The sequence below is a fragment of the Drosophila hydei genome, unplaced genomic scaffold (genome assembly GCF_003285905.1).
Source record: "Drosophila hydei strain 15085-1641.00,03,60 unplaced genomic scaffold, DhydRS2 tig00008122-arrow-pilon, whole genome shotgun sequence".
Classification (NCBI taxonomy): domain Eukaryota; kingdom Metazoa; phylum Arthropoda; class Insecta; order Diptera; family Drosophilidae; genus Drosophila; species Drosophila hydei.
Window position 1 is genome coordinate 3,231,139 of NW_022045833.1, and position 22,728 is coordinate 3,253,866.

Here is a 22,728-nt window from a genome sequence, read left to right on the forward strand (position 1 = left end):
CTGAGTTGAATTACTGCCAGACATCGTCAGCTAAACGATAAGTTATCGATATGTGTAAACGTTTGCGTTGCGTTGTGAATTGGAATGTTAAGAAGAAGCTTCACTTGCCGACAATTTTTGCGCTTGTTTCTCTTGGAAAACGTGTGTAAAAGTTGTAAAGCGTATTTTAAGCAGACGAAAACATTTAAATATTTGTCACGATGGCTTTGGTTTGTGCACGTAAGTTGAACCTACTTATGTACTCATTAATATTAAGACTAATCAACGTTTTTTTTTCAGTTACAAACGAGGTACCCGAGTCGCCTGTAATCTCGCCGCACTCGGGCGCCGTTTTCGAAAGACGCGTCATTGAGAAGTATATACTGGAGAACGGTTGCGATCCTATCAGTGGCAAGGATTTGAAACAAGAAGAACTCATTGAAATCAAGACGCCAGCCGTAGTAAAGCCAAAACCGCCAAGTGCTACGAGTATACCGGCAACACTGAAAACCATGCAAGATGAGTGGGATGCTCTTATGATCCACTCGTTTACACAGCGCCAGCAGCTGCAGACGACACGTCAGGAGCTATCACATGCGCTGTATCAACATGATGCCGCCTGTCGTGTCATAGCGCGTCTCAAAAAAGAGCTAACGGCAGCGCGTGAGGCTCTGGCTACGCTCAAACCTCAAGCCGGCATCGTGAATGCTCCTTCAATGATTTCGGAGCCTTCACTGGCTGCCGAAGCTGGTGCAGGTGGTGCTCATCAAATGGAGCAGGCAGGCATGAGCGCCGAGGTAATACAGAAACTTCAAGACAAGGCCACAGTGTTAACGCAGGAGCGCAAGAGACGTGGACGCACTGTGCCCGAGGAGTTGGTAACGCCGGATCAAGTAAAGAACTTCCTGACTGTTGCTTCGCGTCCTGGCTTGCACTCGGCTTCTGTGCCAGGTATTCTGGCTCTGGACATCAACAGCGCTGATCACAGCAAGATTTTGACTGGTGGCAATGATAAGAATGCCACCGTATTCAACAAGGACACGGAACAAGTGGTGGCTATACTAAAGGGTCATACCAAAAAGATCACCAAGGTCATCTACCATCCCAATGAGGATACTGTCATCACCGGCTCCCCAGATATGAACATACGCATTTGGCATGTTCCTACCTCGCAGACGCAGCTTCTACTACGCTGCCATGAAGGACCCGTCACTGGTCTCTCACTGCATCCTACTGGCGACTACTTGCTGTCCACCTCATCGGACAAGCACTGGGCCTTCTCAGACATACGCACCGGACGTCTTCTTACTAAGGTTATTGACACGGCTGAGGTGGGCCTAACCACGGCTCAATTTCATCCGGATGGCTTGATCTTTGGCACTGGCACAGTCGACTCACAAGTCAAGATCTGGGATCTGAAGGAACAGAGCAATGTAGCTAATTTCCCTGGCCATACCGGACCCATCTCGGCTATATCCTTCTCCGAGAATGGTTATTATCTGGCTACAGCTGCTGACGATGCCTGCGTTAAGCTGTGGGATTTGCGAAAACTGAAGAACTTCAAGACCATACAACTGGACGATGGCTATGAGGTGAAAGATCTGTGCTTCGATCAAAGCGGCACTTATCTAGCAATTGCAGGCACGGATGTCAGGTGAGAGCTTTAACTTTATTTAGATATATATATGCGTGTGGTAGAAGTGTCCTCAAACCTTGTGTTTGTTGCGCAGCGCCTGCCGCAATCGATGATGTTTCTTAAAGTGTTCCATCCAGTTGTGCAGACGATTCTGTTTGACCAAAGCACGTCGTGACATTTCCTTTTGCTTAGCAATACGTCGACGCACACTCTGCTCCAGGCGACGCAGCTCATCTGGCGGTATGGCATCCAATTTACGCAACAATTCCTGCAAAAAAACATAAGCTGCTAAAGACTACATAGGCTATTAAGAGAGAAAATTGGAGTTACCAAGGCAAATGTTTGTATTTTCTCCACTTTGGCCAACGTTGTGTCCTGTTCGTCCTTGTAAACTGCGGTTGGTTTTTTGGACACAGGCGCGCGCATATCATCCAGTGTACGCCACTGCTTGGAATGTTTTTGTGGCGGTGTCTTGGGTGGCTGTTTCCGTGGTTGCTGCGCCTCCGGCTCGACTTTGTTTTGCAATAGCTTCAGTATAACAGGCACAATGCTATTCAGTTTCAAGCTTAGTTTGCTGGAGTAGGCCAAATAATATATGCGTATATTAAATAACTATTGGTATAAGTACTTACTCCTTGCAGTAGGACTGTTCGTAGTCTGCAAACAATCCAAGTGCGCGTTGCTGCAGTGCAGCAACCCGACGTTGCAAAAACTCTGGATCCTTGAGGAAAACTACAGCACCTGCGTTACGCCTCTGTGTCTTCTCCTGCAAGACAAGAAATATTCAATTCACATATATATTGTTTCAAGCTGAAGAACTTACGGCCTTCTCATGGAGCATGCTAACAATATGATTGAGCAATGCCAGTTGTGTAAATCTCTTGTTGTAATTGGCCACCTTCATGCGATTGCGTTCGTAGCCCCCGATCCATATATCGGCATTTAAATGATTACGTTTTGCCAAATAGGGACGTATTACATGTTCCATATAGTCATTCACCTGCTTCACTTGCTCCAGCCCAGCTGGATGCCTTTCGCTAATCACCATCTTAGTTATATGATTGGGCATGCATAGTTTGCTGTCCACCTGCTCCGTCTGCTGTTCGACAGTGTCATCAAAGTAACTAATCAGCTTAAGCAAATATTGAAAGCGTCCAAATATCTCTTGCACCTCCATTAGCACACGCTGATGCTGCAACTTCACCTGGTTAAGCTCTTCAGCCACTTTGTTTTCTTTCAACTTCTTAAGGGTTTCTTGTGCTTCAAGCATTTTCTTGAATTCGGTTGCCTTCATTTTCATTAGTGAGTCATCGGCAAACTTGCGAAACTCTTCAGCTTCTTCGAACAGCTTGTTCTGATACTCAATTTCCCGCTTTTTATCCAAAAACATTTCCTGCGTGGCATAACACATGAATTTGTTACGCGTTATCTCGCGTAGCAATAAGATGTCACTGTAAATGGAGGAAGAGTTGATTAGAATAAGATAAGATATACGATAGATAAAAATACGGATATGGATAAGTAGCTATCTATAGACAGATTGATAGATACAGATAGACAGATATCTATATAGAAAGATGTCTAGATAGATAGATATCTACATTGATATATGCATATAGATATCTAGATAGATATATATATATATATAGATTTATTGTGATTAACACACGTTTTCATGCGAAACTTCTTGGCTAGACGTTGTAGACCTGCATCCTTGATATATTCCGGATCTATAGAGGTGACCACGCAAGGAGCACGCGGATTGGCAACTTCGCCGCGCTGCAAAGAATCTCCAAATAGCTTATAATCAAAAAAAAGAATCAAATTACAAATTTCTTACCGCATTAAAGTCATCAATGCAGAGATTGATGCTTTTTGGTGCATCCGGCTCCAAGTAGTCCTGTGGACGTATGTAATCTGAAAATATTGAATATATTAAAAACCTTTATCCATATATATATTCGACTTACCTTCATATTTGCGATAAATTTTGCTCTTAAACTTTTTCATCATTTAAGCCAAGTTAATTATTAACTAAGCAAATTGTTTTAAGCGGTTTGTTTACCGTGTTGCTAAGGTGAAATAAAACTCTTATTGATTACATTTCCGATTTCCATTTTTTGCAGGGTTTACTTGTGCAAACAGTGGCAGGATCTGAAGGTATTTAATGACCATACGGCCCTCGCAACCGGCGTAAGATTTGGCAGGCATGCGCAGTATATCGCCTCCACCAGCATGGATCGTACTTTGAAGCTATATGCCATCGAATAATAAAGTTGGATTGTTTAAATTTAAGACATCGGAGATCCATATAGTTAGCCATAAGTTCAACATTTATATAAATTTATATGTAAACATATTTAACTACTTCTCTTTGTGCGTAAACTTCAATTTCTGCGTAAATAAACCAGACTTCTTTATTTCCGATCCAAAACTGAAAGTTTCGATTTTTATAAACTACAAAACAAAATTTACACTTAGATCTAGTCGAAACCAAGGACAATATTAATACGTCTATGGCTCGTTAGGACGCAGAGATTTGCTTCAGCGGCCTTTCCAAATATGCCGCCAATGACAATGTCTTTTGTTTTAGCATGCCCAGCCCGACATGCTCCTTGGCATAGAGGCACAACAGCACACTGGCCACCTGCATAAGTTTAATTTATGATAAAAAAAATAAGTAAATAAATACTCCCACTGACAGGGAGACACCCACCTGTGTGATGGCAACATGCCCACACTCGCAGTCAATCAATACAAATGTTAAGCGATCTTCGCGGAATGCATTACGTCCATGTTTTTCGTAGGCAGCCCAAATATTGCTCGCAATGGCTGCCGTAATCCTTGCATCCTTATCCCCATAGCCGGAATAGGCCAGCAGAGCGCCCTCCTGACTAAGCAATCTGCAAGGCTCATTAGAAGTTAATAAGCTGCTACACTCAGTACTCTACTATACTTACAAGGTATTTTCAACGCCACCAGTATTGGCTTGACTTAAGACTTGGGTTAAAGCTTTGGGTTTTAGCATTGTAAACCTAATTATTTGTTAAACAAGCAAACAATTTACGCCTTGAAAATGTATCATTCACCATAAACGTAGCCACAACATATGTTCGATTAACAGTATGGCGCAGAACTTAACAGCGCACAGAATGTAAAATAACATTTATTTGCGATGTGAGCTTAGAGGCATTGCAAACACATATTGCTAAATATTAAATATGCTGCATGTGATATACAGAGAACTTTGCCTGACTTGAAATTAAATAAGCTTTCTTATTACTATTATCAATAAGTATTGAATATGCAAACAATTTACACCGGCGAAGCGACATTCACCATAACCGATGATTTGGCATAGGGTCTGTCTGTAATTGACTGTTAGAAGAATGGCGCGGCATTTAATAGCACGCAAATATTTAAACGAACAAGTCAACAATTGTTTTTTAAGAATATAAGAACTAATAAAGCATAGATTTGTCAAATGTTTAATAAATAACAAACATATCTACCACCAGCATACATAAAGTATAGTACTCATACTTATTGGACAGAATCACTTCCGGCTGTCACAATGACTGATTAATTTTAAGCCCTGTTTTATGACGTCATGAATTTTGATAAACCAGGTCACGGCCTTTTGCGCAGTGAAAAGTGTGCACCCGATACAAAGGCCAGCAGCAACAGTTTAGATTATCAACCACCACCAGCAGCACCAAGTACAATCTTTCCAAAGGCCAATGCTTACCTGCTTCACCCCAACTTCGTTTGTTTTTGGGGTGCATTTTGCAATGCGCATGACTCAGCCTTTAAGGGACTCAATGCAGGCGTCGAATTCATGAATAGGTGTCGTCACAAATAAACTAGGTCAGCAGCGACGCAATAGATTGCAAGTGATTGTACAAAGGGGAGGGGAAATTACATGCGTTGTGATTTAAGACGCCATCAAATTTATTTTGTTACATTAAAAACGTTTATTAACTTAAAATCAACTGAAATTGTAGCCAAGGGCGGCTTAATATATATATATATATATATTGTTTTATATATATATATATTATAATATCGAGCAAACTTTGTTTAAATGTTGGGCCAAGGTGCCACAATAAAGACGCAAATCTTAAATATTAAATTAAATATAACTATATATCTAAATATTATGTACACTTTAACAAAAAAAATACATTGGAAGTATGTAAATTGCTTAATTGGATAGTTTCTAGAGAACATTGGCTAAAAGGTTCTCTATGAACTAATTGCCTCTTGGCACATACTTCCTCTATATGAGATTGTTTGGTGTAGCCTTCAGGGAAGTGAGTGGTGCAGGTGTTGCTTGGTGTGTGTGTGTTTGTGTGAGTGAGAGGAGCAGAGCAATACTTGAAGGATTATACTGGTATTATATATTTATAGAGTATAAGTAAATGTTTATAGGGTATTTAATTGGTTTGTGTGCGCTGGACTCTGGTTTTGTTTTGTTTTATTATTCCGGTTATTGTTCGAAAGATATATCCCATAGAAATTTGCCTCCTGCCTAAACTAAACTATATTTACGTCTTATTTACATGCTAAATAAAACATGTTTCGCCTTTCCTCGACTCTACGAAATATCAAAATACACATTATGTATATATAAATATAAATGTCCTTCGTATTCGATCACAGCGCGCGCTCACAAAACTAAATTTTTTTTCTTGAACTTGATTTTTTTTTCTTTGATTTGAACCAAAAAAGAAAAAAACAACGAAACATAACTCCACCACAGGGACAATCACTCACGCCATAATCTCAATTCACAACTTTATTTTTTTGGGCAGGGATTGGGATTTAAAGCTCATTTGCTGATGCTAGCCAATTATTGCATTTGGGATCGGGCACGTTTCGGAATTGAGTACAAGGATGTCATTATAGTCGAGCCTGGTTCACCCTTCTCCGTTAAGAGACGTTGTGGCGGCAGGCGTTCCGTAAAACTCTTGGGTATGCCAGCACTTAGCAGAGCCTTGCGATCGTACAGATCCAAATTATCATTGTAGTAGGTAATGGCATCCCAGCAGATTTCACTTAACTTTGGTATGGTCATCCACATTTTGTAGAGATCATTGCGACGCTTCAATGTCTCCTTGTCGTTGTACTCGATGCCGCCAAAAATGTACATGCAACCATTGTCTGAATGCGCTGCCGAGTGGAAATACAACGGACGAGGCAAGCTGGCCGTCTGTATGATGGACCATTGTTTAGTGCGCAAATTCAGCTTCCATATGTCTGAGAAATAGGTCGAAAAGTCGCCCTACAAGGAGAGAGATAAACAGAGAGAGATGAGTTCCATTTGTTGTTATTTATGTGGTTATTTAGCGCATTTTACCTGCAGACCACCAGTGATAAAAGCCTCAATGTCGCCATTGGATGACTGATGCTGCACACAGGAGAAGCATTTGCGCGGTCTCGGATAGCCCTTGTCGTTTTGGCTCCATGCTCCGCTCTTTCGATCCGGTTGCGTATCAAAGTAATCCCAGCTATTTGCATCCAGATTATAGGCCGGTATACGCTGTAGATCGTATACTGAATTCGAGGTGCCGCCACCTAGCACAAAGATATGCTTGCCGTCGTAGACGACCTCATGTCGATAGCGCCCCTCTGGATCGTCGCGCATCTCTGGCCGGCAGATGTAAACGTTCTCCCACACCTTGGTGCGCAAATCCAAGCGATAAACATCACAGGAATAATCGAAGCCCGTCGTTCCACCAATCGTATACAAATAGTGCTTATGTATAACAATGCCAGGTCCATACTGCGCCGTGGGCAGATCGCCACTAACTTTCAAGCGTTCGACGCCAGCGTTGCCATCGTTCGTACGGTACACGTAGCAATCATTCGAACAGGACTCACCAAAGGGATACCCTGTACCGCCATGTGACTGCAAGCAGAACAACAATTAATTGAGTTTATCCAAAAAATATTTCACTTAAAGCGGAAACAAATGTAAAGAAACGCACGCTGCTGTTGCTGTTGCTGCTGCTGCATTTAATTAAGAGATAAAGCATGCAACAAAGAAGCTGCATGCTTATCAAAAGCTGAGTAGCAAATAGAGGGGCAGAAAAGACGATAAGCAGAAACATGTGTATGCACTGAGTATTACATTAAGGTAAATTTATGCTCTTGAGAGAATATATATACATACATAATGCATACATACATACAAATATGTATATACATAAAGTCTATGAAAGCGGGCCTCAATGTTATCGGATTAACTTTCTAATTAAAACTAATTGTGCACTCGCAGCTTGGGCAGTGCAACCAGCATAAAGTCGACAAAACCAAATCTGAAATGCTGAAGAGGCTACTCGGATATGCTTCAACAAAAGGGGCCTAATTAATGCTCAACATTTTACCAATACAATGTAATGCGAATAACTGGACAACAGAGAACATGGATAGTTCTAAATTTGGAGAGCATACTCGATCAACTTTCAGCTAGCCGTAGTTAATGCCTTGCATGCTATAGAGAGCTTGACCTTCAGAGAGGGAGAGAGAGAGCGAAAGAATGGGGAAGTGTATGAGACAAATCCAAGTCGGTTGTGTCTGCCTAATGCGTGCACTCGCGCTGTGTGATTTTCGCTTATACGTAGACATTTTCTCGTGGAGATTGAACATTTTTGTGATATGTAATCCGTCAGTGCCATATGGGTTTTACTGTACATTTTAGAGATTTTTTTAATGAATGAGGGAACGTATTGACTTGAGAGTGTTCGAATTAGCAAGGCTCTACTGTATGCACATAGCTGGCTTTAGAGTAATATACTTCTTTGCCCTTTACAGAGCTACTCAGCTCATGTTTGATACATATACATATGCACACATACATACATATTTAGTTAAGCTATATATCTATTATAATTTGGCCTCTCTCTTATTTTTGATTGTCTTCTCTCCAGTGTTAGTGCGCAACGAAAATTGAATTTGGGCCACTTAAGTAGCCAGGTGAATGCTGGCGGGGATGCTGAAGTTGAATTATACGGTAAACCTAGTAAAAGCTACAACCACAAGACAATCAGACGCCATAGAAATATATGTGTATGTGATACGTTAAAAAAAACGTCAAAAGAAAAAGCGCGCGCAAGCCACAGCCTCATGAAGTGGAGCCAAATGTTGGGAGGTGGGGGCTTTTCATAGTAGCAAAATAGAGGGGGGGGGGCGGTAACAAGGGGAAAACCTGGTAAACAAGTTGTTGCATGCAGCAGCAGTAGCAGTAGCATAAACAACAACTGCGTAGTTGCCAAGAGGGATGAGCTACAGGCGTTGGGCATGCGCATAAAAGAGATAGCAACATAATCAGCGGACAGCGCGCAGCTGTTTGGCTTTTAATATATGTATGTATGTGTGTGTGTGTGTGTGTGTGTGTGTGTGTGTGTGTGTGTATGTATGTATGTTTTTATTTTATTTTATTTTTTGTTAGTGGTGGGGGCGAGGGGCAGTCGAATGTTTAGAATGCATAAACAAAGCGAGAGCGGATAAGCACAAGCAAGCAAGCAAGGCACACAGTGAGTGGACTAGCAACGTGTAGCGTTGTGTGTCGGGCGTGGCATTGAGCCCAGGCTGTGGCAACGCCAGTGACGGAGACTACCGTTGACGTTGACGTCGATCGGATCGGCGCCCAGCGATGCGACGAATGCAAATTATGTCGCACGATAGCGATTACAACTACGATTATGTTTTGTTGTTTGCGTTTGTGCCAAACTCAAACCAGTTTAGCGTGTGCGACAAGGGCGATGGGCGATGTGTGTGGGAGGCGAAATGCCACCACTAACAAAAGTTGTGTTAGTATTTTTAAATACACAAACACACATGCACACAGTTTCATCTATTTTTGTACACTGCACCCATTGGAAATGAGTAATTCGCAGATATACGTTGGTAAATATTGAGTATATATTAGCATGCAAGACTGAAAGAGCAATTGTTAGTCGACTTAGAAACTTGTGCTCTCTCTTTGCCTCTCTATTGCACATAGTCACATAGTCACACCGTAAACATATATATTTCAATACTCACAATCAGCACATCGTTGTGAATGGCAAGCGCATTGGAAGCTAGCTCAGTTGGCATATTGCTGGCGTTGTCCGCGTTTAGTTCCAATGACCAGTGATTTGTTGCGAAATTGTAGCTCCAGAGCTCCTGGAAGAGCAGGCACCTGCCGCGCCTGGCGGCCGTCAGTGCACTGCGCGGATTATAACCACCAAGCGAATAGAGATGCGATTTGGATGCAATAATACGATGACCACTGCGTCCTAATGGAAAGCCTCCAATGCAATGCTTATCCTTAAACTGGCACTTGATCAAACGCGCTGGCTGGAAGCTGTACATTGGTCGCGTGGACAGTGGTATAATGGGCTCAAACGGTCCCAGTCCGACATTCGATGTGGTTGTCGACATTTCGCTCTCATCGTTCGATGTTGTCCAATCGTTATCGGAATACATTTCCTCCAATTCGGGATCAGATTCATCTTCGTCGCTAACATCGTTCTCATCGTCATCGACATCACCGTCCTCGTCATCGATGTCTATGTCGTCATCAGCATCTTCGTTCTCCACATCGCTGGCATCCATTGGCTCGTCTGCAATAATTGCATTGATCATGGCATACTCGGCCTGATTCTCATCGAGTTGCTGCTCCTGCTGATGTTGCTCTGGCGCTTCCGGCGCATCGTCTTGGACTTCTTGTTCCATCACGTTATTATTGTTGTTATTATGGAGCTGGGGCTGCTCCTGGCGATTTATCGCTTTCCAACGCCAATTATTGAGTAGCTTGGCGACAAATACAACGAATGTCCAAGTCCAAGTATGACGCAGCGTGTGTAAAATGATGCACTTCAGTTTGTACAGATTGAATATGTGCATAACAATTTGTATTACAACCTTAATTCAATAACGAACAATTTTTTAGATAATATTTATTCTATGACAATCGCTTAGCCGCAGCTCAATATAAATAACAAAATTTTGACTGAAAAATTTTGTTCCTTATTGGGGGAGCCTAAAAACAGAAATCGACCACGACGACCTGCACAGCTGGCTAGGGGCTCTCTCTCTCTCTCTGTCTATCTTTCTCTCTCTTTATTACTCTGCTGTTGCTATTGTTGTTGTTGTTGTTGCTGTCATGTTGACGTTTTGCTCTCACTCGCGCTCACACATGTTACGTTATGTATATATAGGTATGTTTGTATGTATTTTATGATTGTGAATGTTGAAAAATATACGCACTACCTAAGCACTCAATTTTTATTTGCTAAATATTTGTTAAAATTTCCAGGTAGATGGCGTTCGTAAGTTTTTTTTTTTGTGAATTTGTTTCTCGTTTTTGTTGATGTTATTGCACATATGATTATGCTTAAGCACTGCACACACACGACATTTCAGCTGCAGTTCAAGTAACACAATAAAATCCAAAATATATCTTAAAGCAGATTGTGTTCCAAATTTTACCCTAAAATACTAAACATGTATGAAAGCTGCTAACCTGTTTTCTAATTTTGGCACGTTATCATTTGTTGCCTGATATGGTAGCTCCTTTTTAGTAGTTCGGTATTTTTTTGTTATGTAAACAAAAACAAAAGCAATAAATAATTAATTAAATTAAAATTGATTAATAAATATAAGTGCATCAATATATTCAGTAATGTTATTCTAATAAGTTAACATTTTAACATAGTTCAGAGAACTAGTTCAAGAACTTATTCAAATTAACAGTTTGCTATAATAGACAAAATAGTACAAAATTAAAAAGTAATACAAAAAATTAAAAATAGTGAAAGTATAAGGAATATTTAATATATTTTACATAAAGTAAGGTAGCCGGTGCGTTTATTTGTGTTTTTTTTTGTGCGATAATCTTATCGATAACTCTGTTATCACTGTATAAAATCTGAAAGCAATAACCAATTACCTGTTAAATTTAAATTTGACAAAAAATCGTGGTTTATTTAACACCGAATAATTAAAATATATATATATTTTTTTTTATTTTTATTTATTTTTTGTAAGCTGTATTTTTTGTTGATGAAATGACTTATAGACCTCGTCTCATTATTGATGCTATTGAGTAGTATAGTCGCTCTGTTAACAGAATAAATCGAATTTGTTCTGTAGGGGTGCTTTAGTGACGCGGTTATGTTTCCATGTTCAGACTGTTTTAGGTGCTTGTTGAGTTACGTTAGTTTTGCTTTTAATTGTAAACGTGCAAGATGATGTTCTATTACAGAATTTTAAAACTTTGATATTTATAAACTCGGATGTGGTATATAACGAATTCACAGTTGTTGACCACGAGGTCGTCGGGTGTCGTCTTATCCAAGTCAAGTCGCTTAGTGTAAATTGTCGGCCCATTCGAGCCATTAAAAATGTCCAACAGCACACCTTTGAAAGGATCTCTAACTGTCAGCAAGTAACAGCGGTAATAGAACAAAATCAACAAAATTAAATGGCAGTAAACAGACGCAATTGCTTCATTCTATATGAAAATTTGTACGTGGTTTCGCGATGATTTTGCAGTCCACACACCATCTAACCTAAAAGCCGCACGTGTACTCAAACGGAGAGTTTGTCAAAATAGAAGGTGAAGAGCACGGTGGGAAGTACAGCAAGGATTCACACTCACATTTGGATACATTTGACGTGAACAGCTGTTGCTGTTGCGCCTTCAAACCATGGCAACAACAGCCGACCAAGTGATGGCAGCCGCGGTGGTCCCTACCACCAATGGGCAGCAATCGAAGCTGAGTGTCGGAACTAAATTGCAAGCGAACACGACCTTAAACTCAGAATCCAATCCAAAAAAGAAAAAGGAGCAGCAACAGCATCAATTGGAGAACATTAAGGTAGCTCCTTCCAAGCTAAATGAAATGTCTGGTCCTAAAAAGAAAATGGTGTCCGTGCCATCCGAAAAAACTCGCGTTTATAAAATTGTTCTAACTGGCGGTGAGTGAAAATCTTTTTAAATATATACATATATCTAGATTTATTTTCTGTATCTGTAGCTGTATCTCTGTATCTGTTTGTTTACGATATGTGTACATATAAATATGTATGTCAAGGTCGCCAGGACCCTGTTGGGGTAGTTTCTTTCAAATCGCCTGCGCAGCTACCCACACCAAGGATTGAAGTTTTTTTATTCTTTTTTTTTTTAGAAATTTTAATTAACGGTTTCACTTTTTTATATGTTAATGCAGCTATTTATTAAACTAGTTTTTAGCCGTTACTTGTATTCTACCGGTATTTTTATTACAATTTACAAATGTAAATCTTTATACGTGACATAAGCGCGCCAAAAAAAAACCCTTTATTATCTAAATGTCGGCGCGTGGGGCGATCAATTAATTAATTTGGCTCAAATTTTTTTTTTGATAAGACACATTATATATAGGTATGTGATTGCTGACGAAAATAGATTCGTAGAGATATGCCACGTGTGTTATAATGACCAATTTCCTTTATTGTCAATGATACTGTACATCAACTATTAGTACATTGACAATTTTTGTTTGTTGTTTAATAAGAAACTGCAAAACATACGATCGAGGAAAAATTAGTATTACGCAGCATTAAAAAAACTGCAAATTTAATATTAAAAGTTATTTGGCAATTCTCATATACTGCACAAGCACAAGACATAAACAAAATCGGACAAGCTCAGCTAGTAATCGACATTTAAAAAATTAGCTACAATTATGTAAATGTCAACGAACCTTTGCTAATTGGAGTTACACTCAATCATCGATAGCATGTTCATCTAAATGGAAGTCATTTTTTGCTTGCAATCTTGAGCTTAGCCAACAAATATCGATAACTAAATAAGTCTAGCGGCCGGGTATTGTCATAACTACTTTAAATTGTAATCGATATTGATATGCTCTATGTAAATTGTGAAGATTTAATTGCCTCGTCAATGCATTCAATCGAAATCGGTATCTCGCCTAGAAATTCCTATAGTTCAAATCAATTGAAATTTATATTTAATTTCCTCATCGCTGCACACAAGCAATTTTAATTGTACAGTCAGGGCCAGGCTATGCACTACTAATTGAAAAGAAAGCCATTGATGTGTATTAATTCACATATTTTGCTGTTGTTATTTTATTCGACAGGTCCATGCGGTGGCAAGACAACAGGCCAGAGTCGTCTATGCACATTCTTTGAGAATCTGGGCTGGAGGGTGAGTTTCGATCAACTAGATACTTAAGCAATTGTGTTAGATCTAAGGCTGAATATAAAAATATATATACTAGGTTTTACCTGCGGCAGTTGTAAGTACTGCCCAAAAGTATATATAAAAGATGAATATATATATATATATACATTATATATATGTTTCGTTGTTGTCATGCTATAAAAATATTGCAGTAGCAATGCAAAAAAAAACCAAATCGCTACTCGAAACAAAGCAATGAGCATGTTAAATATTTTCAGGTGTTCCGCGTGCCTGAAACGGCGACAGTCCTACTCAGGTAATTGCCTTAAAACATCAATCAACACAATCGAACCCAAAAAAAGAAAAAAAAAAGAAAACTAAAAAAAAATATTTAGAAAAAAAATAAATAAAGTAAAGAAAACATCCAAAGGCAAAGTGAGATAGCCGGATAGTACAGACGGCAGTCGTTTAGACGCAATCTCAAATATCTATGAACTGGATATATTTAAGACCGTATCTGTCCGTGCTCTCCCTCTTTGCTTATATTTATTTGTTTGTGCGGCATTCAAGAAGTAAACGATTTGATTTGATTGCGTTCTTTAACTATTTGCCTTGCCTAATACATATATATATAATATAATATTTAATATATACAACAAAAATATATAGTTACTATTTCTTTATCAAAAAAATCTTCGTTTAAAGTTCTCCTTTTAATAAAAGAAAATATACATTTAAATGTAGCCTTTACGCGGCGTAGTGTCTTATTCCTAAAGCATATCGAAGATTTTGTTTTACTCATCCTTCTATTTACCTCTTTTATCTCTCCCCTTTACTTAAAACTCTAGCGGAGGCGTCAAATTCTCAGATCTAACCGACGACGAGGGTAAGTTCATAATTCAATAAAAAAAGAGAAGAAACGAGACGGTTCGAGATTTTACCTTTGCAAGCATTTTCCACATAGCTAAAAGCCAACCGAAAACTCTCATAAAAACCTTTTAATCTTTAATCTTAAGATATTGCTAGAGCACAGCTGACTGATTTAGATAAGTTTAGTTTCCGTTTCAGTGTCTATTCTGTTTTATCTCTTGAGATATTTTTGTGGTCATATAATGAGAACTCAAGAATTTTCAATGTCTCTAGCATTTATTTATTTCTTGGGAGAATTGTCAAGTTCGTTTTTTTTAAACACAAAAATAAAACAAAAATATTTACTTGAAAAGCACAGAACATGCGACTATATTCTTTTTGTATATATATATATAAATGTGTATATACAGACTTATAACAGTGTTTATATTTATGTACAGCCTCCCACAAAGCGTATTTTCTGAATAGCTACAATAGCGACTAGCTCAGCTGCCAGCTAGAAAGTATATACGCTATGCAGTGTACCGTTTGTATGGTAAATATAGTCGCTATAGACGATATAGTCTATATACTCTATAATCTATAGACGTTAGAGTCTATATGTTCTATAGACTATTTAGTATAAATTATATAGAGCATATAGTCCCAATACTGTGTGTATCCTCTATAGAAATATAGTATAGTTCAAATACTCGATATATATAGACTCTATATATAATCTGTGGTACATAGATCATTCTATATACTTTGTATATACTCTGAAGACAAGATAGCCTCTATACTCTATATGCTCTTCGTTTTTGTTGTCAATAGTGGGCGTAAGTGTCCGCCCCCTTTTTGAATGTCACGTCTTCAATAAAGGTTCATTTATGTAATTCGCTAGAACGTTATTCAATACAGACAAAAGAGAGAGAGGGACACATACACACACACACAAACACACGCACATAAATATATATATATATTTACATATATGTATGTATAAAACCTCAAAAAGTCAATAAATAATGCCCGTGAATCCTTAACAATTTGCGTGTCTAGCTCTTATTTGTATAACGATTTGGAAAACTAATTTGTCAATTGTGTACTTAAGGCACGTGATGTGCCTTTATATTTTATTTTCTACTACCCTGTAAGAAATGGAGCTCGTTGGTTGGTTTATCAGTGCGTCTCTAATTATTATAAATTGCTTGGGACAAGTTGTTGGAATTTTAAGAGAGCTAATTTGGTACTATATATATACATATATATACTATAATATATTAATAAATCAAGCATTGAGAAAAATCCTCTCATTGTTTGTGTATGTATTTAGTTTATGTATATATAAAAGATGGCTCAGAATGTTTGATTGTGTGATTGAATATGTATGATATATATATGTAAAAGTTCATTAGGATCAACTTATTTTTCTATACATAACAAGAGAGATTAGATTTCTATATATATACAATTCAAAAGGATCAATCCATACATATCATAATCTATCCAGATTCAAGAGATTGTAGTTGAGTACAGGGTATAGTCCAAGTCCAGCAGTAGCTAACACACTCCACTTTGACAAGTTCGAACTAAGCCAAAATGAAATATAACGAAAATGCAACTCTTAAGCAGTTAATTGCCTGACTTTTGGTATAGTTAAAAACAAATAAAGATAAGTAGATTTAATCTGTTCTTGGTCACGAGCGCAATCTATTTGACTGACGTGGGACTTGGGACACTTACGTACTCGTATAGAGTATAGATTGCATAAATACATTATTATTTCGTATCGAAAATCACACCACACAGACCCGCTCACGCCAAGCACCTTCGTTCACAAAGAGCTGCCCTTTGCTGCACCGGAGCACAGCATGATCGATCTGACTGCATCCTGTCCACGTTGCCTGGCCAAGGCTGCATCCAAGTCCTATCACAGCGAAGGTGAGAGACAAACAGAACCAAACAAAACAAAAAACGATTTCAAATGTTTTTGCTACCAAACTCCATAAACTGTTTCGCTCTGTCTTTATCAAGTGCTGTGTGTGCGTGTGTGTGTGTGTGTGTGTGTGTGCTTAGTTATAAAGACAACAGCACTATCTTAAACAGATTTGTTGTCTTTGTATATGTGTATATATATCACCTGTCGGATCCGATCACCATATCTTTAGTTGCCTTTGCTTTGCCAACAATTCTTGTTGATTTGGCATATTTTTTTCTCTCTCTCTCTCTCTCCTTATTGTTTATTGATTTCTAACAAATTGAGCTTATGTAAACATTCTCATGAAGTCTATGTATACATCTAATCATATCATATCATAACAATATATAAATATATATGATTTGATACATTTCTATGTTTATTTGTTTTTTGCTGCTTCGAGCTGTGTTTGTTCTTTAACAAATCCGTCAACTGTTGCTTCGAATATCATTTTTATATATCTCAATTTTTACACGTAGCTATATCTATCTATATATGTGTAGCTTTTTTTTCTCACTTTTTCAGTATTTCAAATACGAAATTTTCTAAAAGTTTCGTGCAAATTTTTAAATGGGACATTTATATTTAGACGCACATCTAGTACGCAGATTTCTGACTAGATAGATGATGATGATGCATATACATATACATCTAGATATCTAGAAATCATGCTGCTGTTGCGGCCAGTTTTAGCTGCTGACTAGCACGTGCCTATGAATATGAATATGAGCCCATAAAATCATTTTTATAGCTAGACATTTTTTATAGCTGAACAAATACAGAACATGAGTAATAGATATATACATTTCAATTTTAAATATTATATATATCTAAAAAATCTAACAGCTGTGGATAAACGAAACTGCAGAACGGTACAATTAAAGCTTTTGATGGCATACCCCTAATATACGAGCGAGCACACGCACTCAGGCAGACAGAAAGAGCTAGAAAAACAGACAATTAAAGCCCGTTTAATAAACGTTAATTGCAGCTGTTAAATAAGTAGACAAAAACAAGTCAGAGTGAACGTCTAAAAGATACCCTGTATTGCCCGACAAACTGTTGTATCAATTCTGTAAGCAGCAATTGGGGAAAATGCGAACTGGCACAAAATATAGAATATTTAGCTTTGCTTTTTATATTTTACTAAATTTGTTAAGTCTAGCTGTTAAAATGCCCAAAATAGGCTTAATTATAAAATTAAGTATGTTATCGATTTCTTATCGATTTCAAGAAAATTTTAAAATATCGATATCTTAAGACAAAATTTAACTGAATGTACTATAAGTGGACATATACATGTATAATATCTAGTCTTTAGCTCTTGAAGACTTACAAGATCGATGCCAACAAATAGACAAACGGATGGACGGCCAAATATATAGGAAGACAAACGTACGGATGGACAGAAATGCATGTGGACTGAGACATAGATAGACGGGCGGATAAATAAGCACTCAGGATTCAGACAATCGAATAGATAGGTAGGCAGACGGATGGATACATGGACAGATAGATGGACGACAGACAGACAGACCAATATATAGACAGACTATCGGACAGATAGATAAGAAGGCAGGCGAATGCATGAGGGACAGATTGGTGGATACATAGACAGACTATGTGACAGATAGATAAGAAGGCAGACGGATGGACAGATTGATAGACTAGCGGATGGATATATGGGCAGGCAGATGGACGCACAGACACATAGAAAAAAAGAACAGCCAGATAAACAGAGCTAAATAGACTCGGCTCGGAAACTGAGCAAGAATACATATAGACGATATATATGAATATATTCCAGGGTATACAAAATTAATAGACGTCAGCATAGTTTTTGCTTTGGCCTAGGCCACCTGCTTAATTTCCCAGTTGCGCAGCAATTTTCATTTACGAAAAACATTGTTTACTTATTTATCCAATATACTGTACTTTGTCCATGCCCACAGTGACTGTGGCAAGTCGTGGCTCTAACTAAATTGGAATTTCTGGTCAACAGCATCACGTGCCAAAAGAAAAAGGGGATAAACAGAGACTAACGTATAGACATTTATTTATATGTGCCCTGTCATTCATGCAACTTAGCGGACTGCTGTCTCGCTCGCACTAACTCTGTTCACATTTGGACGTTAATCAAAGCGTTTATTCAGTTTTGAGCTTGATTATAAATCAGACTCACAGATTCAGATACTTCTGGTTCTGGTCGGCATTTTGCTTACTATTTTTTTTTTTTGCTTTTATTGCCTAAATTGATAGCCAAATGAATTTGTTTATCAATTCAATTCTGCTTGGACGTTAGCCATAAAATTTGCATACGTTCTGCACTTTTATTGGTTATTCAAATGTAACCAAACTAATTATATAATTATATATGTAAATGCTCGGATTCCAAAAACAAAAACAAAGAAAGCCAGAAAATTAGTATAGTTTTTTTTTTGTTGCGGCGTAGTAGAATGAGTAATTTATATATATATACATATATATATATATATATATATATATATATATATATATCTGAGTATTACCAGCTGTATTTGGCTATTTGCATCAGTAGCTTATATCATCGTTCGCTAATTGAATTAGCCGAAAACAAAGGCAAAATGCGCGAAAAACCAAACACAGCCAAATGTCCGCCCACTCGCATGCCCAGCGCCCCACTCTTGATTTTCCATTTGTTTTCTTTCATTCCAGTTTCCCTATGCTATCGATCAATTGCATTGCTCAATTTGTTCCGTCGCATTAGGCACGCAGCGTGCGCGCTCGTTCCGCCAAGTTCAAGTTCAATGCAAGGAATGCATGCAACGAACAACGGCAACAAGTGTCAACTGGGCGTGGGCGGGCGGGTGGACGATTTCTCTCTTATATTGATATATATTGAGTGTGTGCGCTTGTGCACAATTTTTTATCAAAAAAACAGTTTTGTATTTATAGTTGCTAAATATTTTAATACCCTCAGACATAGGCTTAGCTTTCAGAAGTAATTCCCCTTTAAATAAATAAATAATAAATTAAATAAAAAATTACTCGTCTAAGTAAGATATTTAGGTCGTGACTAGGTTTTATACACAATTGCAAGTCTACTCTAATCTTAGAGTATGCTGAGTGAGAAGCTGCAAATGTGTACATGCTTTATTTATATCAGTGTCTCAAGTAGTTCGCTTCAAGGTCTAGGTCTGCTGGGTACTATATATTATATATTTATATAAATACAACGATTATTTGATAGGGAAATCCTCGAATGAAGTGCTTTTTTTTATATATATTTCTTAGAACTTTTTTTTAATATTAAATCAAAAATTTTATAAAAAAAATATGAAAGTTGCTTCAATCAACCAGATTTTTCACGCTTAATTTTGAAGTTTTGTTATATATATATAAATATATATATACTTTCAATAGTAATAGTTGCATTAGAAAAATTCCTGTGTTGTTGCCTCTGCGCATTGTTAGCTCCTCACTCATTGTTTATATTGAATATAACTGTAGTCATCAGATGATGTCAATGCGCGTATATTATCATTATTTAATATATATATATATACAGAAATGAATAGTCACACGATGATTGCATAACAAACACACACACACATACATACACTGTTACATATACAGCACGGTCCAGTTGTTTAGTAGCAGCTCCAAGGCCTTGGCATTGAGTCAGTTTTCTTTTTGCGTAAGGGGATCGAACTTTGTTTTGTTTTGACATACATGTACACACACATAGTCACACACACACACGCACACACATTCAATTAGTGATGTACATATATATTGAATCTCGTTATCATCTACAAACAGTTGAGAGCATTTTGTTCTTTATTGCTGCTGCTGTTGCTTGATATTCATTGGTTACTTGAATCGTTAGAACGTGCTCCCGACTTACTCCCCACTCTAGCCTCAACTCCTTTTTCACAGATACTGAATTTGCTTGCATATGTATTTCTTTGAGCAATAATTTTCATCCATTATTCATTATTGTTTCTTTCTCTTGCTCTCTATTGCAGCTTCTAAATTTCAGGAGAACTTGATACGCACCATGGTGCAAATTGAGAATACATATTTTCAGCTGGGCAATTCGAGCACACGCAATTGTTTGATCATCTGCGATCGGGGCGTTATGGATGCCAGCGCCTGTAAGTTCGCAACTCTATTGAAATCATTTCTTCAACTTATGCTTCCCTTGCCTTTCTGTCAGATATCCCCAAGAAGGAGTGGGAGAATATGATGGCGCAAAATAATTGGAATCCCATTGAGATGCGCGACAATCGATACAATCAAGTCTTGCATCTGGTCTCAGCTGCCAACGGAGCTGAGGAATTCTACTCCACAGAGGTGAGGGGAACGCATTTGCGCTTTATTTGATACTTCAAACTTTTTTTCCTTTGGGCAAACTTTACCAATAAAAAATGTTTTGCTTTTAAATTAAAGAAAAGAAAGCGCATTTATCAGGTATAAAATGATTAAAGCACATTGAGTATATGTTGAAAGCTGATTGATGTTTACGCTTGGTGTAGAAAGTAATATTTAACAATTGATTAAAGTAAAGAATGCGCTTTCAAAGCTTTTGCCTTTAGCTAGTAACTCTTCCTCTAAAGCTTCCCAGCTTTATCTAGTGAAGCATTTAAACAGAAGCTTTAATGTAATTGCATATAATAGTCTTAAGGCAAAGTGGAACTTTCAGCTAATGAAGCTTTACAGCGTAGAGTTTGAGTGTTGGATGAATACAAAGCAAAGCTTAAAGCCAGTACAGTTATATAAAAAGTGTAGCTGGAAAGGCCTTTTATAATAAATATCGTAAAATCTTATTAAATGCAAGCAAACTGGAGCTTTCTGCTGGTAAATCTTTCAAATAAAGCTTTTAGCTTATTTTAAAGCTTTAATGTGCTTTATATCTAATATTGATTGATTCTTTTGTGAACTAGTCAAGGGATTGTGCTAGAGATCTTATCGCTTGTTAACGTTAGGTATTTTGCAGGTTTAGCTAAAAGCTCTATAAAAAAATGTTAAGCAAATTCGCCGTCTTCATATGCTAATCTCTTCTACCTCTTGCAGGATCACGCCTGTCGCTCTGAAGGCGTTGAGCTGGCCCGTGAGCTGGACTACAAATCGGCCGCCGCCTGGGTGGGTCATCCCTACTTCGATGTGATAGATAACTCCACCAATTTTGAGGCGAAGATGAATCGCATGATTGAATCCGTGTGCCAAAAGGTGGGCATCGATACGGGCGACCGATTGCAATCCACCTCAAGGAAGCTCAAGTTCTTGGGTCAGTAATTTGCTAGCAGTTTGCTCTGAATCCCATATATTGATTGCAATTGTATTTATTATTTTAGTCAAGGGTCTGCCGGCTGCCAGCGTCTTTCCGGCGCCGTTCCAAGACTTCGACGTGGTGCATCACTATCTGTTGTCTGGCGGGCCCAAGGTGCAGGCGCGTCTGCGCAAACGCGGCCAGAAGAAACACTGGAGCTATACACATACACAGCGCCGTCCCGACGTTGACGGTCAGACACGCATCGAGGTGAAGACCCAGCTAACGTATCGTGACTATTTGACTTTTCTGGCCCAGGTGGATAATGCGCACTTTACCATCTATAAGACGCGTCGCTGCTTTTTGATCAACAATCAATATTTCCAACTGGATATCTACAAGGAGCCCGGTCATCCACGGTATGTTAACACACAATCCCAGCAGAGAATATCCATTTAACTTTCCATACATTTTACTTTCCATAGCTGCAAAAACCTAGTGCTATTGGAGACCTACTCCTCGTTGACGGGCGATGCGCTACAGAAATGCATGCCCACATTTTTGAACATTGTTAAGGAGGTTACCGGCGATCCGGACTACTCAATGTTCAATCTGTCACTGCGAAAGGACTGGAAACAGTGCCGTCCGACGACGCATGGTAAGCAAAAGAAGCAGCAGCCGGAGACGCAACGCCAGCCGTCAAAATCTTCGCCTGAGAGGGAAGAATATCATCCGTATGATGAGAACAGCGACTAAGGCCTAGTTACTATTACTATTACACATCAAATGCTTGTGCTGGCGCGATCAAATGAAAATCCAAAGAATTTGTAGTCAACTACTAGTTGTTTGCC

General features: G+C 38.4%; 5 protein-coding genes across 6 annotated transcripts; 2 read left to right on the forward strand and 3 right to left on the reverse strand.

Moving 5' to 3' along the window:
- Positions 1 to 68: 68 nt before the first annotated feature.
- LOC111602364 (pre-mRNA-processing factor 19) lies at positions 69 to 3,886 on the forward strand. Its single transcript, XM_023319377.2, has 3 exons — positions 69 to 219; positions 280 to 1,633; positions 3,742 to 3,886. Exons 1-3 carry the CDS (start codon positions 201 to 203, stop codon positions 3,884 to 3,886), a joined length of 1,518 nt encoding a protein of 505 aa, XP_023175145.1. The 5' UTR covers positions 69 to 200.
- On the reverse strand, positions 1,640 to 3,721 carry LOC111602366. The gene is made up of 7 exons (XM_023319378.2): positions 3,586 to 3,721; positions 3,456 to 3,532; positions 3,285 to 3,394; positions 2,439 to 3,066; positions 2,248 to 2,381; positions 1,946 to 2,189; positions 1,640 to 1,883 (listed from the first exon to the last, which is right to left on the reverse strand). The coding sequence occupies exons 1-7, from the start codon at positions 3,626 to 3,628 to the stop codon at positions 1,686 to 1,688; spliced, it is 1,434 nt and encodes a 477-aa protein (XP_023175146.2). The 5' UTR covers positions 3,629 to 3,721; the 3' UTR covers positions 1,640 to 1,685.
- A 238-nt stretch (positions 3,887 to 4,124) lies between the features above and the next one.
- Positions 4,125 to 4,738, reverse strand: LOC111602369 (ragulator complex protein LAMTOR2 homolog). The gene is made up of 3 exons (XM_023319383.2): positions 4,576 to 4,738; positions 4,332 to 4,518; positions 4,125 to 4,262 (listed from the first exon to the last, which is right to left on the reverse strand). Exons 1-3 carry the CDS (start codon positions 4,641 to 4,643, stop codon positions 4,140 to 4,142), a joined length of 378 nt encoding a protein of 125 aa, XP_023175151.1. The 5' UTR covers positions 4,644 to 4,738; the 3' UTR covers positions 4,125 to 4,139.
- Positions 4,739 to 5,690: 952 nt separating this feature from the next.
- Positions 5,691 to 11,093, reverse strand: LOC111602313 (kelch domain-containing protein 10 homolog). Its single transcript, XM_023319316.2, has 3 exons — positions 9,665 to 11,093; positions 6,975 to 7,526; positions 5,691 to 6,899 (listed from the first exon to the last, which is right to left on the reverse strand). The coding sequence occupies exons 1-3, from the start codon at positions 10,508 to 10,510 to the stop codon at positions 6,468 to 6,470; spliced, it is 1,830 nt and encodes a 609-aa protein (XP_023175084.2). The 5' UTR covers positions 10,511 to 11,093; the 3' UTR covers positions 5,691 to 6,467.
- A 686-nt stretch (positions 11,094 to 11,779) lies between these two features.
- Positions 11,780 to 22,686, forward strand: LOC111602380 (TRPL translocation defect protein 14). Of its 2 annotated transcripts, XM_023319396.2 has the most exons (11): positions 11,780 to 12,062; positions 12,161 to 12,586; positions 13,753 to 13,820; positions 14,075 to 14,112; positions 14,645 to 14,682; positions 16,458 to 16,589; positions 20,634 to 20,762; positions 20,825 to 20,961; positions 21,682 to 21,895; positions 21,963 to 22,296; positions 22,363 to 22,686. In XM_023319396.2, the coding sequence occupies exons 2-11, from the start codon at positions 12,316 to 12,318 to the stop codon at positions 22,631 to 22,633; spliced, it is 1,632 nt and encodes a 543-aa protein (XP_023175164.1). In that variant the 5' UTR covers positions 11,780 to 12,062; positions 12,161 to 12,315; the 3' UTR covers positions 22,634 to 22,686. The 2 variants fall into 2 exon arrangements, with proteins under 2 accessions (XP_023175164.1, XP_023175167.1); XM_023319399.2 differs by lacking the exon at positions 16,458 to 16,589.
- Positions 22,687 to 22,728: the final 42 nt, after the last annotated feature.